The sequence below is a fragment of the Copidosoma floridanum genome, unplaced genomic scaffold (assembly GCF_036245765.1).
Source record: "Copidosoma floridanum isolate Cflo_tuat_1 unplaced genomic scaffold, Cflo_Japanese_pri ptg000029l, whole genome shotgun sequence".
NCBI lineage: Eukaryota > Metazoa > Arthropoda > Insecta > Hymenoptera > Encyrtidae > Copidosoma > Copidosoma floridanum.
Window position 1 is genome coordinate 5183179 of NW_028321906.1, and position 14252 is coordinate 5197430.

Here is a 14252-nt window from a genome sequence, read left to right on the forward strand (position 1 = left end):
CTTGCCGCAAATAGCACAAACAGCGTTGAATTTTTATTTTACACAAATCAAAGTAATTGCGGCTGGTTTATAATTGAATAAATGACACTACTGCAATGAGTGGTAATAATTTTTTGATCAGCGCCATCTAGCGGTCTTTATTTTTTGGCCAAAAGTGGCTCCTAAAATTCTCAATTAGAGCATTCAGGATAAGACCCATTTAGTCAATTATAAACCAGCCGCAACTGATAATGAAGCTATAAAATAAAAAAATAACGATACGTATGTTTTTGGCGGCAAGCTAACAATTTATCTTATGCTCAAAAATTTATCTTTAAAAGTATAAACACATAGGAGATCAATTATTTGGTAGAAAATAAATTGTTAACTTGCCGCCAAAAACACATGTATCGTTATTTTCTTATTTTTTAGCTTTGTCACAAGTTGCGGCTGGTTTATAATTAACTAAATAGCTCTAATCCTGAATGCTCTGATTAAGAATTTTAGGAGCCACTTTTGGCCAAAGCCAAAAAATAAAGACCGCTAGATGGCGCTAATCCAAATAATTATTACTTCTTATATTAGAGCCATTTAAATAATTATAAGCCAGCCGCAACTAATTTTATAGATAGATAATAAAAAGTTAACGTAGTCTGTACTGTTTGCGGCAAGTTTACAATCTATTTTTCACCCAAAAGTCGACCTCCAAAAATATAGATATTCATATGGTTTAATAAAATCGTCCATATGGCATTACTTAGTAGTAATTACTTTAATTACTTTAATTACTACACATAACTGCACGTACATCTTACACCGTGCTCTCTTTACCAGAATGATAAAATCAGAGGCTGTAAAGTTACGTATTTTAATACGTATGTAGGAATCGGTGTGTCTCCTTCTCCTTCTACTTGTATCATACAAATATACAATACAAGTTGTAATAAGAAATAAGAACGAACAGTGGAAGTGTGGAACAGTCTGTATTTCTTATACTCTATATGGGCAACAGGCAACACTGACGCCCCCTTTCGAGATCACTAGAATCACTAGACCAATACAACAAAAGCTCTTTTACCTCGAGTTTTACCGAGTGTGTATGTTGCTGTGACAAATATAAACTTTTCATCGCAGGTAATCCTCAAGATCAACAATTTTCTGGGATAAACTATCGCAAAAACCACAGTACCAAGACTCAGTTTACGTTGTGCAAAGTTTATTTTCTTTCAAGTGTTTTTTCGTTCGACGTGAGGGTATTAATTTGTCAATACCTAAAGGTTATACCTTGCCAGCGGCAAAAGTTCCAGTCTCGCAAATTGTTTCCTTATTTTTAATTAATCTTACCTTAAGTGCAACTAATTTCGCCAAGTGCTGCTAAAGCGGCAGGTGTTTTATTAATCACTTTTGATTTTTTACACGTGCACTTTTACACGAAATCAACTGACAAGTTGGGTTATGTGGTTGCTGCTTATTGAAATGTTTTGTTCATTACCTTAAAAGAAAAAAAAAAAAAAATATATAAGTTGTACGAGCGATAGAAGCTGCATTGTTTATAAAATCGATTAACAAGTTTTGTTTGTTTTCTACAGCCATGGTGCGAATGAACGTACTCAGTGATGCTCTCAAATCTATCAACAATGCCGAGAAGCGAGGCAAGAGGCAAGTTCTGCTCCGTCCCTGCTCAAAAGTCATCGTCAAATTTCTCACAGTGATGATGAAGCACGGTGAGTTTTTTACTTACTCTAACTGTCAGTTACCCACTTTTTTTTTCTTGTACGTCAGTTAGTACAAGTTGTTTTGGTGAGCAATTTTCTGTCAGCTACACCTGATGGCTTTCTCTAAATTTCAATGGAATGTGTCAATTAAATACTAGTCTTATTGTTATTTAGTTAATTTGATTTATCATCCATCTCGGACTGTAAAGAGTTCCATTTAAAGCTAATGATTATAAAGCTGTTACATCGGACATGGCACATCAATATTTGGTTTTTTAGTCACTACAACACCAATATTTTACCATTAAATTATGTATTTTAATGTATTGATTCCTTATTTTTTACTTACTACCTCAAGTAGGTATCAAAATCTTTTTAAAAATGTATTTTAATATTTCTTAACACATGTAGCAAAGTTTTATGAAAGAATAATTGTTTTTCAGGTTATATTGGAGAATTTGAAATTGTTGATGATCACAGAAGTGGAAAAGTTGTTGTTAATCTTACTGGAAGGCTAAACAAATGTGGGGTCATCTCTCCTAGATTTGATGTTCCCATCACAGACATTGAAAAGTGGACGAACAATCTTCTTCCAAGTCGTCAGTTTGGGTGTGTAAAACTATCTTTATAATGCATTTACACCCACAAGTAATCTAAACCATGCTTAAATCGTAGCTTGTCATGTAAATTTCCTATTTAAGTAATTACTTTTTATACATAACATTGCAAAAACAAATGTTAAGTGTATAACTAAATTTTTGTAACTTTTATCAAATTATCTGAAAAGTTTACAAGGTTAAAATGTTGTATAGTTTTTAAAACAAACATTGAAATTCGATTCATAAAAGTTATTGCTGTAATTTATAAGGAAAGCTTCAATGTATTAATTGAATTTTTATTATTAATTACAGGTATGTAGTGTTAACTACAAGTGGAGGTATTATGGACCACGAGGAAGCCAGGAGGAAACACTTGGGAGGCAAAATCCTAGGATTCTTCTTTTAAGTTATAATAATTGTATAAGAAAAATTTTTAAAAAAACCGTATTGACTATTAAGGTCCGAATGCAGCTTTAATAAAAGGCAATACATCAAAATCGTCTTCCTATTTTGTTAATTATTTCTGTATTCTCGCATCTCACTTTTTTCCTTGTATATACTATATATTGAACAGCTTGAAAATTATTTTTCATCGACTTTGAAGCGTATTCCATTTATAAATTAGTACTAATTACTGGTCAGGTCGTATTTTTTTTTTTTTTTTTTTTTTTTTTTCAATCAATAATACATCATTTCATTCTTTTTTTATACATGACAAGGAGGAAACGTGCAAAATTTGTACTATGTATCCAGCGTGTATAAGTAACGCCCCAAATTTCGTTTTTACATATTTTCTCTAATTGAGCTAAGTACGCATACACATTTTTGGCCATTTCATCCCATAATGACTGATGGTGGATTGATATTGAAATCCAGGTTGCTGCTGCTCCTATCATTCATTGTACACATGGTGGAACCATGAAAAGGCATTTATTTGTTTATATACAGTAACAAAATAAAAAGGTGTGTTACCAATTATGTTAGTTGAAATGTATCTAATACTTACCTATCGTTTAATTGTTTGATAGCTGTATAATTTTCCATGAAAGCCAATACGTAACGACCCGATCCTCGAACCGATTTTTCAAACAGATTGTATTATTATTATGAATAAAAATATACTTCACCATATATTTTATAACGTTTGAAAGCTAGCGTGTGATGAACGAAGCTGCGATATCTTACTTTATTATAATTTTACTGTTGGGACTGCAAGAGCTGTACTTGCATTTATTACATTACACATATATATACAGTGGTGACGGTGGCGTGGCGAACTAAAGCGAAAGGAGCCGTTGTTCGTTCGCGGGTCGAGCCAAGCGTGCTCCCATCAGAACGCTTCGCGCGCGCGATGTTTGCTGTTGCTGCATGCTGTTCCTACGATCCGATCCTACAAATGCTCACAGTGTGTGCTTCGTGAAAGTGTGTAACACCATACCTATACATAAATACGATGTACTTAATTGAATAGTTAGTTATCGTGAATTAATTCACCAGTGCTGAATATAATTGTGGTTTACCTGTTGCATAAAAACATAGTGCGATTCTTACTTGCATGCAAGGATATAACAATAACACACACGGTGCGCGATTCAAGAGAGAGAGAGAGAGAGAGAGAAGTAGGACTCGGCCAGGTGAGGCAGAGAGGGAGAGCAGCCGCAGCGATCGAGCCTTCCATATTCCTTTCGCCTTTTACCTGCAGGCTGCAGCCTGCCCGCGCATATATTTACATTACCTGGCCTACAATATATTCGCACAAGTTCGGCTGGACTCCCTGTGTCTCTCACGACATTCCAAGCTGCCGACGCGGAGCCATGTAGCGGGTTTTAAACTTTAACACTGTACCTTCGTCGTCCTTGCATCCCCGACTGCAGCCGAGGGGTACAGCGCGTCGTAAAATGCCTCGGAGTCCTCCAGCTCAGTCGCGCGCCATTTACCACCACGAGACCGCAGTGCCGATCTCCTGCCGCAGCAGCCCCGCTCGGGTCCTGGTACCATTAGCAGTGGCACTGGCTTTTCAAGTCTAACTGTGTATAATTATTATTATTGTTATTATTATGTACTTCACGTAGTGTTCAAAAGGATCAGCTGCAGGTGGTGTGTTGTGTGTATGGTTGTTTTTTTTTTATACGAATCGTGCGTGTATTGCGGTATCACAGGTGAAGAAGAATAATAGTAATAACAAATTGTAAATTCGGAGTGGGTGTGTTGTTGTTGTTGTTTCGCGTGTGTGTCAGTGCGAGTAGGATATGAGTGCCGAGGAGGAGAACCTAAGGATCAGGAGGCGCAGGAGGAGAAAGAAGATGACGCTAGTAGGAGGACTTTTGCCGACGCGGCGGTCCCAGGGTGGACTACCGATCGTCCTCGTCGCCGTTCTCGGCGTCCTTTGCTCCGGAAGCTTCGTAGGACACGCCCACGCTATCAGTGAGTACTGTTTTCCTTGTTATCTATCGTATTTTTGTACCTGCTTCGGATTATGGTGTTTACACATGATGTGTTTACTGCTAGCTGAGTAACGTGTTTGAGATCGTTTGTAAGTACATATTAAGTATGTATATGAGGGTGTTTCTCTTCAAAGCCCGCCGCTTGTCGACCCTCTTTCTTTTATCAAGATAGCCGATACAAAAAATAAACCATACCGGGATCTTTCAATAGAATACAGTCGTTGTGTTTTTTTACGAGGCTCCAATAGTTGGATTTCATAAGTATCGATCGTCAGGAGTGCAGTGAACCCATACAATTTGGGCACGTTGAAATCTCCCTTTCTTCTGAAACTCCTTATTGTATATTCTACGGAGATAAATAATTCGTCGGCCAAGACAAAAAAAAAGAGGAAGCTTGACGGAACCGGTTTTTTTTCGGAATCCTGTTTTTTTTTTTTTTTTCTTACACTATTACACATAGTGACGCACCGGTTTGTGATTCACGTGGGAGTAATGAGTCGATGTCTAAACTCTTTTTTTTTTTTTTTTTTTTTTTTTTTATTTATTTATTTAAAGTTAAATCATGCCAATTGAGATTCGCTAAATAACGACACACGTATACCAAAAAGCGAGCCAAAAAGTCAAGGGATGCGTGGATCTTTTTCCAGCAGGGCATTTTGATTGAATTCTTTCAAATCTGTACAGCTGCAGCAAAGTGGAGAAAAGTAATCCGTCCAAATTGTCTTCAATTAACGAGAAACGAAGTAACGGAGGGAACATAATATATATAAACATGCCTACATCCTACAATGACATATACATGATATAATAAAAAAAGGAATCAATGCGACTGAGCGGAATGATATAACGCCGAATGTCTTCAGCTACTTGTAATAATAAATATTTTTAAGTAGCTTTTATGCACAGACGGATTGCTGGGGATTAATGAACCAATCAATTGATATTTTGCAAAAAAAAAAAATTAAAACAAGAAATGTGATTCTTACTTTCCTTGACTGTCTGTCGTGTGTAATTGTAATGAGGCATTTTAAGTAAATCATGAAAAAAAATACGAATTACCTTGGAAGTCACGTTTCTAAACAAACCCTACAACGATAAAATGGCAGTAGGAAATACGAAAGCTCACATTTTTTCTAGTATTATATACAGTGTAGTGTACATTCTATTTAAGGGACTCAAAACTTGGGATAGGGAACGGGAAGGAGACAAAGTACAGGAAAACTTCCGTGGGAGAAAATAATGCTCGTAAACCTGCCCCAAAATGGGAATTGGTATAGTTACGATGATGCGTTGCCAGAGTTTCAACCTAACTATATATAAGGCGTATATATACACATAGGGGCACCCAGACTGAAAACTCTCTTGCAAAAGAATGAATGAATTTGAAAAACCTCAATATTAAATGCACTCAATGTACTAAAAATTATTTATTTATACATATTCATGTGATCGGGGAAAAAAGTTATTTTCTTTGAATTTTGAGATCTTCATGGTTTGCTTTATTACACGACTGTTCCAAGGATTGCTTTAATAATGCTAGATCGCTAAGCTAAATTGTATTTTTATTTGGAAAAAACAAATGAACAAATGTAAAAAAAGCCTTCGATCACCATCTCGTAACATCGTATTTATAAATTAATGTACGTACGGCAAGTTACCTACCAACGGATTTAAACTTGAGTAAAAAAACCTGTATCTAAAAACTACTCACCTACCTATTGTAAAACACGTGCCTTATTTAGCCTATGCTGAATTTCGAACCAGACATTTGACCATTCCACTGTTGCCTGCGCGAGGGCCCCCGTGTGCGTATCCCTTCTTAAAAGACAGTAGTCTCTCCACTGTATACATATATTATGTACATACACATAAATTGCGGCAGTGCACAATTGAGACGCTCTCGAGTTTCGTTTAATGCTGTGTCTCTCTCTCTCTCTCTCTCTGCGACAATACACATGACTATTGCAGATACACACAGACTTTTAATACATATAAGTATACACTCAAGGGGGGGAGCAACAATCCCAGCCAAGCGACCCCTGCTGCTGCACTGCAAAATCAAATCAGGCGCGCGGGTTAAATTCGAAAAGTGCCCACTTGTGTATGTCTCTCTTTTTTTTTTTTTTGCTCTGCGTGTCGTCTTCGTGACTCTCATTTGTGAGTAGGTACTAGACCGACTGGCTGTCTCGAGAGACGCGAATACTTATTGATCATTGATGGCCAAGTGCCAAATATGTTTGTGCACGTGTATGTACGTACGTACAAAGAGAGGATGGATCTTTTCTGTATTTCATACTACTACTACGTATTGATTTTCATTAAAGCAAATGGTTTGACGTTACTGCTGTGTTTTATTTATGTATTGCGATATCAAGAAAAATTATTTGTAGCTGTCGACGATCAAAACTATAAAGCTTTGTTTGTTAAGGATAAGTTGCTCCTCTTTTTTTTTTTTTATTCTATACCTTGTTGTCATTTTATAAAAAAAAAACTTAAAATTACACATACGTGCAAAAACTTGTGAATCTGTGTGAATACTTGTTTTTACGTTCATTTTGTATGTTATTTTCACTATGAATTTTCCTAGAAGACAATTGCACACAAATCATCATTTTATTGACAATTTATTCTGAGAGTTTGGTTACGCGCAACAAAAAACACTGTGATTATGATTTAATTTCTCGATATGTATACCACTTAAATGGTATCGCTTTTTTCCTTTTCAAACAAGCAATTTATTTCACATTAGCATTCTCAGAAAAGGTAAAAATGCTTATTCCTACCTCGGGGCGTTTTGCGTGAAATTTCGGACGTTTACTGCGCTCTGGGTAGGAAAAATAATGTTCGACACACAAAGTGCCATCGAACGGTCCCGTGGGCGTGTCCATGACCCTAGCGTAGCCAAGTCGAATAATTAGAAAAAAAAAATATGGTGTAGGTTTTATATATTATGGCTCTACGACTTGGCTACACTAGCTTCATACGTACTCCGTGGGCCGAAAAGTAGCCTTCCAGTGGCGATGGCGATTCTATGAACGAAAACTACTATTTTTCAGTAGGCTAAGGGCCTGATGGGCCACCAAGTACGAAAATAATTATTTCTGCACAGTTGCACCTTCGGCCCTCGGTATAAGAAAAACAATGTACACTCAGTGGAACTCTGATCTGTCCCAGACCGTATTTTTCAGAACTGTGTGAAGTACTGTTCAATTGTAGGTTCCGGGACAGATCAGAGTTCCACTCTGAGTGTACTTACGCGATTCTGGCACAAACAAACGTACAATAACCGCGCCCTTCGGGTTGTTCGTGTTCGTGACGTGATGTAACGTACCTTCACGTTTAAAGCGCGCTTAAATTATGGGGGGTTTTTTTTTATACAATGCATTAACGTAGTGTTGATAACAATTTGAAGAAAAACCTATATCTATGGTTATAAGTGGTTAACCAGTTTTGCTAAGCGGGACACAGTTGAATGGTAAAAAAAAAAAAAAAAAAAACCAATGTAGGAAAGCTGTGGAGTGAAAAAACTCTTGGCTGTCACAGATTTTAACACGTATACAAGTGTGGAAAATCAGTGGCAAAATTGTTTCACTCTCTACAGCCTCGTCTTCTGTCAATCGAGTGAGTGTCTTTTTAAAGAAAAGTAAAAAAACACAAATTATCACTTGTTGAAATTAACGACTCGATGTGAATGGGATTATTTTTTTCCAAGCGCAATTCGTCATCGATGATCCAATTGACGATTGGTCGAATATCTGAAATGGCATAGGTGAAAGACGGTAAAATGCACCTGTGAAATATAGTTTCTCGGAATTTAGACTTTTTAATTTAATTTTTCTTACAAAAGATACTCGCAACCCTGTCAATCATTGAAGAAAAAAATTGTTAACTTGATAAGACGTACTAAACAGTTAACGAAGCGTTCATTTGGTTGTTCTTTAAGCGCTTATCAACACTGCGGTAATGCATTAAAAAAAAAAAAAAAAAAAAAAAAAAAAAAAAAAAAAAAAAAAAAACTGAATTTTCTACTGCACGCTTTGAACGTGTACTTAAAATACACTTGGATTTGACATTATTGACGGTAAAACCATTACTGCAACGAAAAATGAAAAATACACTCAAACTATATTTTTCCCAATCGCATTTCTCGTGTATTATTAAAGTGTCGATGCCCCCCCCCCCCAAACAACTCTTCCAGGCATAGATAATATCTTATTAATTTGCGTACACGAATCTCGCACCACATGCAATTAGGCTTATGCACTCCCGGGGCTTCTCAAATCTTGTCTTTCCCAGCAAATTGTCAAGTGCATCCACAATACACGCACACACAACACAAAGTCAGAGGGAGGAAGAGACAGAGTAAAGGCTGGAAAATTAACCTTCGGAAAAGAGAGAGAGAGAGAGAGATGCAACACCCACCTTTTTGGCGCACTTGCAAGGCTTCTAAGATAATGTATATATATATATTACACTTCTCATTTGTACATTATGTACTCGAAAGGGAATTGCCCACATGACGACACGCACGAGTCAATTAGCCATACCAGTCTGATTTGTGGGAGTGGGAGTGAATCAAGTCTCGTTGGTTTTAATTTGTGGACACGAGCGCACTGATTATTATATAAGGGTGGCACTTCGGGGACATGGATATACGGAAGAAGAATATCGTCGACTTGACGGAGAGGAAAAAAAAATAGGGAGAAAGATAGAATCTCGTTTGACGATCGCGTTTGTCGCCGCGAGATGTGAAGGCATAAATATATGTTATGTATTATGATTGACGTGTGCCTCTTTCGCCACTGTATATATAACATATACTTATATGTACACGCTCGCGTTTGCTTTCTCTCTCTCTTGTGTGTTGTTATTTGTGAATTGGTATGCTCTTCCTGGCGTGGCGTGTAATTTCTCACAATCGTACATTTTCGAGCTTACGTTAGTTATATAGTAGTGCTCATCACATGAACCGTAGAAATATCATGTGTTCCCACGTGGGTGTGTACTGGTCGAAAAATAATTATTTTAATAAATTTGATGTCAAGAAAATAAAAGTGGATATTTACGCTTTGATCGATTGACGTATGCTTTGGCGGATGATTACAATATTGACACGCACAAGCGCGCACGTGGTGACTTTGACGCTTTCCTTCATGTATGACGCCCTGCTGTGAGACTCGGGCCTTTCTCTTCCGTTTCAATTGCTCGCTAACTTGTCTCTGTATTATCACATTGTCGTCATATGTAATGTGTGCAGCGTAACATGTGCTTGCAGAGAAGTACTCTCATCACCTCGTGGCTCTTGAAGTTGCCATCAGCTATAGTATACTCTCTAAATTTGAAGTAGTGAAAATTTCACTGTTTTGCGCAAGTGAACAAGTTATTCACTGGCCAAAAAGTGAAAAATTAGGATCGTTTATTATTCGCACCTAGTCGATGTAAATCTTAGTTCTATAAATATTTATCAGCAATGCAATGAACGATCTTGATGCGAATGAAGATAATTGTACAACCGATACACATATTATTTCAAGTGATTCCAATAATAAGTTAACCAACTAATTGAAATAGTGAAACGTTAACTTGGTAGAAATATTAAAAATTTACTATTTCACAGTGAATAATCACTAGTTCGAATGGATTATAAATATATTCACTATTTTACGTCGTGTATTTTGAAGAAGTTGTATACTATTTCAAATTTAGAGAGTACAACTTACGAGAAGGAGACGCATTATTGTACCCCGATAAATCAGGGAATAACAGGAAGTAATTGTTACGTTGCAATATATTTATACATGTACGCGAGCAGTAAAGCATTGATGGATCATTTTGCGAAACTACATAGTGCTTTTCCCTGTGTTTTGTGGTATTAATTTTTCTTTTATTGCTTGTAGATACATGGTAAAAAAAGCTTTACGAGTATCAATCAAAGCAATATACATCATACATGTATAGTCTAAACCGACTAAACGTGATCTTTACAATTCTTTCAGGTGTAATCTGGTGCAACAGTTTTCACTTTTCATAGTCAATAAAAGAACAAACTACATAGTACTTCTTCGAATACGGTTCATGTATAGAGAGGCTAGCTAGCATGTAGAGCACCTCTGATCGTAAAGCAAGGGATATTACGAACAAATCCTTCTCTCAGTGTAGTTGCGTTTGATAATGATAAATATGATGTGTTGCGTGGATATTTTGCATTTTATGAAATATCTAAACTTATTAAGATTATTCGGTACATATGAGTCGACAAAAAAAAATTTTTTAAGAACAGGTCAAGCTTTATAGAAGACGATGAATTTTTTTATACTAAATGTAGTAAGTCAATATTTTCGAGGATTCAACGTTTGGTACATTACAATAACATTGGCAATTTTTTTTACACTGTCAAGTTACATTATATTTATTTGATCATTTTCTCCGTGGCTTTACGGGTATAGTTAAGGCGATGGACCCTTCAAATGAGCTGACTCACAAAAGTGTGTATATAGCATTACCTATAGGTTCAACGATAGATTCCATCGCAAAATTGTCTCGGTCGAGCACTGCTGCGCAGCGCAATCGACGATGATAACAGTGCATTTAATCTTCCAAACGTTACCTCTTTAGTTATCTGCCGCTCAACCTGAACAACACATAACCAATGAGTATATCCAAGAAACGATTCGCATCATCCACCCGAGCAAAGTGTGTATATGTCTACAGTCCCGCCGAGGAGGCCAGGGACCCGTTAACCCGCAATTAAAAGTTCCGCGCGTATAACAGCGGATAAAAGAGAGGAGAGGAGAAGACCGTACACACATATTATGTACTCTCTCTCTCTCTCGGCATTGAAAAATCTTTCGCCAAGAAGGAAAAAGTGGTGTATGTACTCCAGGGAAGGAAAGAAGGTGTGTCGCATCGTGTATATATGTATGCCGTGCGAAAGAGGGGGAGGAGATGATCATAGCATAGAAGAGGAGAGAGAGAGAAGAAAAAGAAGCCGGAGGAACGCAAGAGGACGAACAGGAGCTGTAAATAGTATATACATACACCTTTCCTACTTCTGCACACAAATATAAGTACGCGCTCCCTTGTACAAGTGCGGAGCGCGTCTGGGTATATATCATCTCCTTGGGGTGCGTATAGATGCCTGCTCGGCGTGGTTATATACCGGGAGGATGAAAAAGTTGAGGATGTATATATTGATGTAGAGGAGGTGTAGGCATGGGATCCCTATGTCCTTTTCTTTTTTTTTTTTTTTTTTTTTTTTTTCTTTTCGCCCGCGAGACACCGTACAGATTGTATATATTCGGCTACTCGTCAAACTAAAGAGGAAAAAAGAGAGGCCAGTTTCTCTTATACTTCCCAGCACAATATAATAACAACAGATGGTCCGTCTCTCTCTCTCTCTCTCTCTTTCTCTCTTTTTTCTCTTTCCCTTTCGAACCAATATACTGTATAATATAATAGGTGGAACTAGCGCACAAGTAAGTATTAGAAGACGAGAAGAGCCAGTCTCGAAAATCTCCCTTAAAAAACAAGCGAAGGAGTCGAGAGAAAGGGAGAAGTGAAAAAGGTGTAGTGTGTACAATGAGCGGTGGTGCAGCGGAGAGTCCAGGTGTGCTGCGAACCTTCTTTTTTTCTTTCTTTTTTGCTGCACGCGTGGGTGTGCGCATATATATACATACACGTTTGTTAGCAGTGCATTTAAAACAGCAGGGACACGCACAGCCTATATGTATATAATATGGATGTACGTGTACGTGATGGGACGAGAGCCGTGTAGTATATCCAAGAGAGAGAAGCAGAGTCGTGTGGAAAGGTGTCTATTTACCTGGCGTCAACTCTTGGCTTATATAAGTGTATATTTATAGCGAAGAAAGGAACCCGGTTTGGTTGTACAATGCAGGGTCCCTTTCTTTCCTCCACCTCTCCTCATCCTCGACCTATAACGTTCTGCCCTTTTGCACCCTCCCCGTCATCGTCACTATACGGTTCGGCGTTGTTCACAATCTTTGCTCGGTTCGATCAACTGCGTACATCCTCCTCCCTCCTTTCCTCGATTATGTAGCATGTGTATACCTTGCGTTTTCGTTACGCGTCACACGCTGCCAAGAGCGAGGCCAAGAGTACGGTACCAGAGTTGTAAATATAGCTGGGCGATATGTTAGACAGCGTCAATCCAAGCTTTCGACACAACACACTGTGTTTTAACCAGGTGATGGCGGTGAAATTGAGAATTGGCCAATAATGTTAAAGTCATGATTGGGTTATTGAATCACACCGAATCTCATTCCTGGGCAATTGTTTACGTGAACCAAAATAAATTGAACCACATAAACCCTTTTGGGATGGTGGAAATCACGTGTGACACGTACTTTCGAATCGAACAAGGATGTTTTCTGAGTATACCTTTCATTTTCACAAGTCTTGATGGGACGTCTGAATTCCTGAAACATGTTTGGATATTGCAGAAACGTTGTTTTGTTCAAAATGTTTATCTAGGTTTTCTTGCTCACGTGATATGATGTGGGTATATCAAACAATGGCAACCAGTGGCAACAAAGCTAGAGTTTCCAGTCTCGTGGAAATATTACTGCTAATCGGAGAAAATCTACTGATACATGTAGGGTGTCACTACAGAAGCATCAGACTGAATTTAGGCCTAAAGTTAATTACATACCGTGTTCTTCCACACTTTGTCCGAGGCTTGCGTTTACAGTTCAAAAGTTGACCTCGATTAGACTACCATGTAGAGGGTTCAGAATGATCTTTCCTTGATCACCAATGCGTGTATGCGGCACATAGAAGTACAGTATTAGGTATAGCTCTCTCTCTCTCTCTCGCAAGGAGTAACGATAGATGCATTGGAACTCACATAGTTAGAGAAGACTAGTATATAATATAGACTAGCTGACCTTTCTCCTGGAGCTATAGTCCATGTAGGGGTACGAAGCAGCCAAGCTCTCAACAACGAAGAGAGATCTTCTGATGTTCTTGCCTCAAGCTGTGCCCCATGCGGTGCGCGTTGCTGCTAAACTCTTGAAAACGTAATTTGCTTGCTTTTTTTGAAGAAGAAGAACAAGAGGAAAGAAAACGAGGGGCTCCAAACGACGTTAAACTTCGCCTTCGAAAGTGGCTCGTTTCTTTTGAACTCTATAGGTTTCGCAGGGTACAGGTGGAACTGGTATGTTGTGGACAGGTGGGACTTGACAATGAGCGGAGATTTTCGACCACTCGGCCAGTGTGGTCTTGGGTACCATCATCTTTGCAGCGAAGAGGATGGAGGAGGAGACGACTGTCAATGAAATTCAGCAACGGGACATCCGGTCTTGATTTTTCATCTTGACAACGGAGGAGAGAACAGTTTCCACACTGCAGAAAAGGGGAGGGACTTTAATACAGTTTGGCCGGACAGATACTTATATGATCTTTTTCTATTTTTTAATTCTCAGAAGTTCTTTGTTTTTAGCTCATTTTCCACTTTGTACACATACCGAACGTATAGTCGAATGTAATACACACGC

The 14252-nt window shown here is 38.0% G+C and overlaps 2 protein-coding genes across 3 annotated transcripts in view; both read left to right on the forward strand.

Annotated features, from left to right (window-relative positions):
* Positions 1-1020: 1020 nt before the first annotated feature.
* LOC106641803 (small ribosomal subunit protein uS8A) lies at positions 1021-2795 on the forward strand. 2 transcript variants are annotated; one of them, XM_014356328.2, is made up of 4 exons: positions 1021-1113; positions 1569-1703; positions 2138-2303; positions 2606-2795. In XM_014356328.2, exons 2-4 carry the CDS (start codon positions 1571-1573, stop codon positions 2697-2699), a joined length of 393 nt encoding a protein of 130 aa, XP_014211814.1. In that variant the 5' UTR covers positions 1021-1113; positions 1569-1570; the 3' UTR covers positions 2700-2795. The 2 variants fall into 2 exon arrangements, with proteins under 2 accessions (XP_014211814.1, XP_014211815.1); XM_014356329.2 differs by lacking the exon at positions 1021-1113 and adding an exon at positions 1232-1256.
* An 873-nt stretch (positions 2796-3668) lies between these two features.
* Positions 3669-14252, forward strand: part of sdk (sidekick cell adhesion molecule) — a 62027-nt gene continuing 51443 nt past the window's right edge. Inside the window, exon 1 of the mRNA XM_014356370.2 lies at positions 3669-4717. Coding sequence (XP_014211856.2) covers positions 4543-4717 — 175 coding nt within the window. The 5' untranslated portion in view covers positions 3669-4542. The remainder of the gene's footprint in view (positions 4718-14252) is intronic.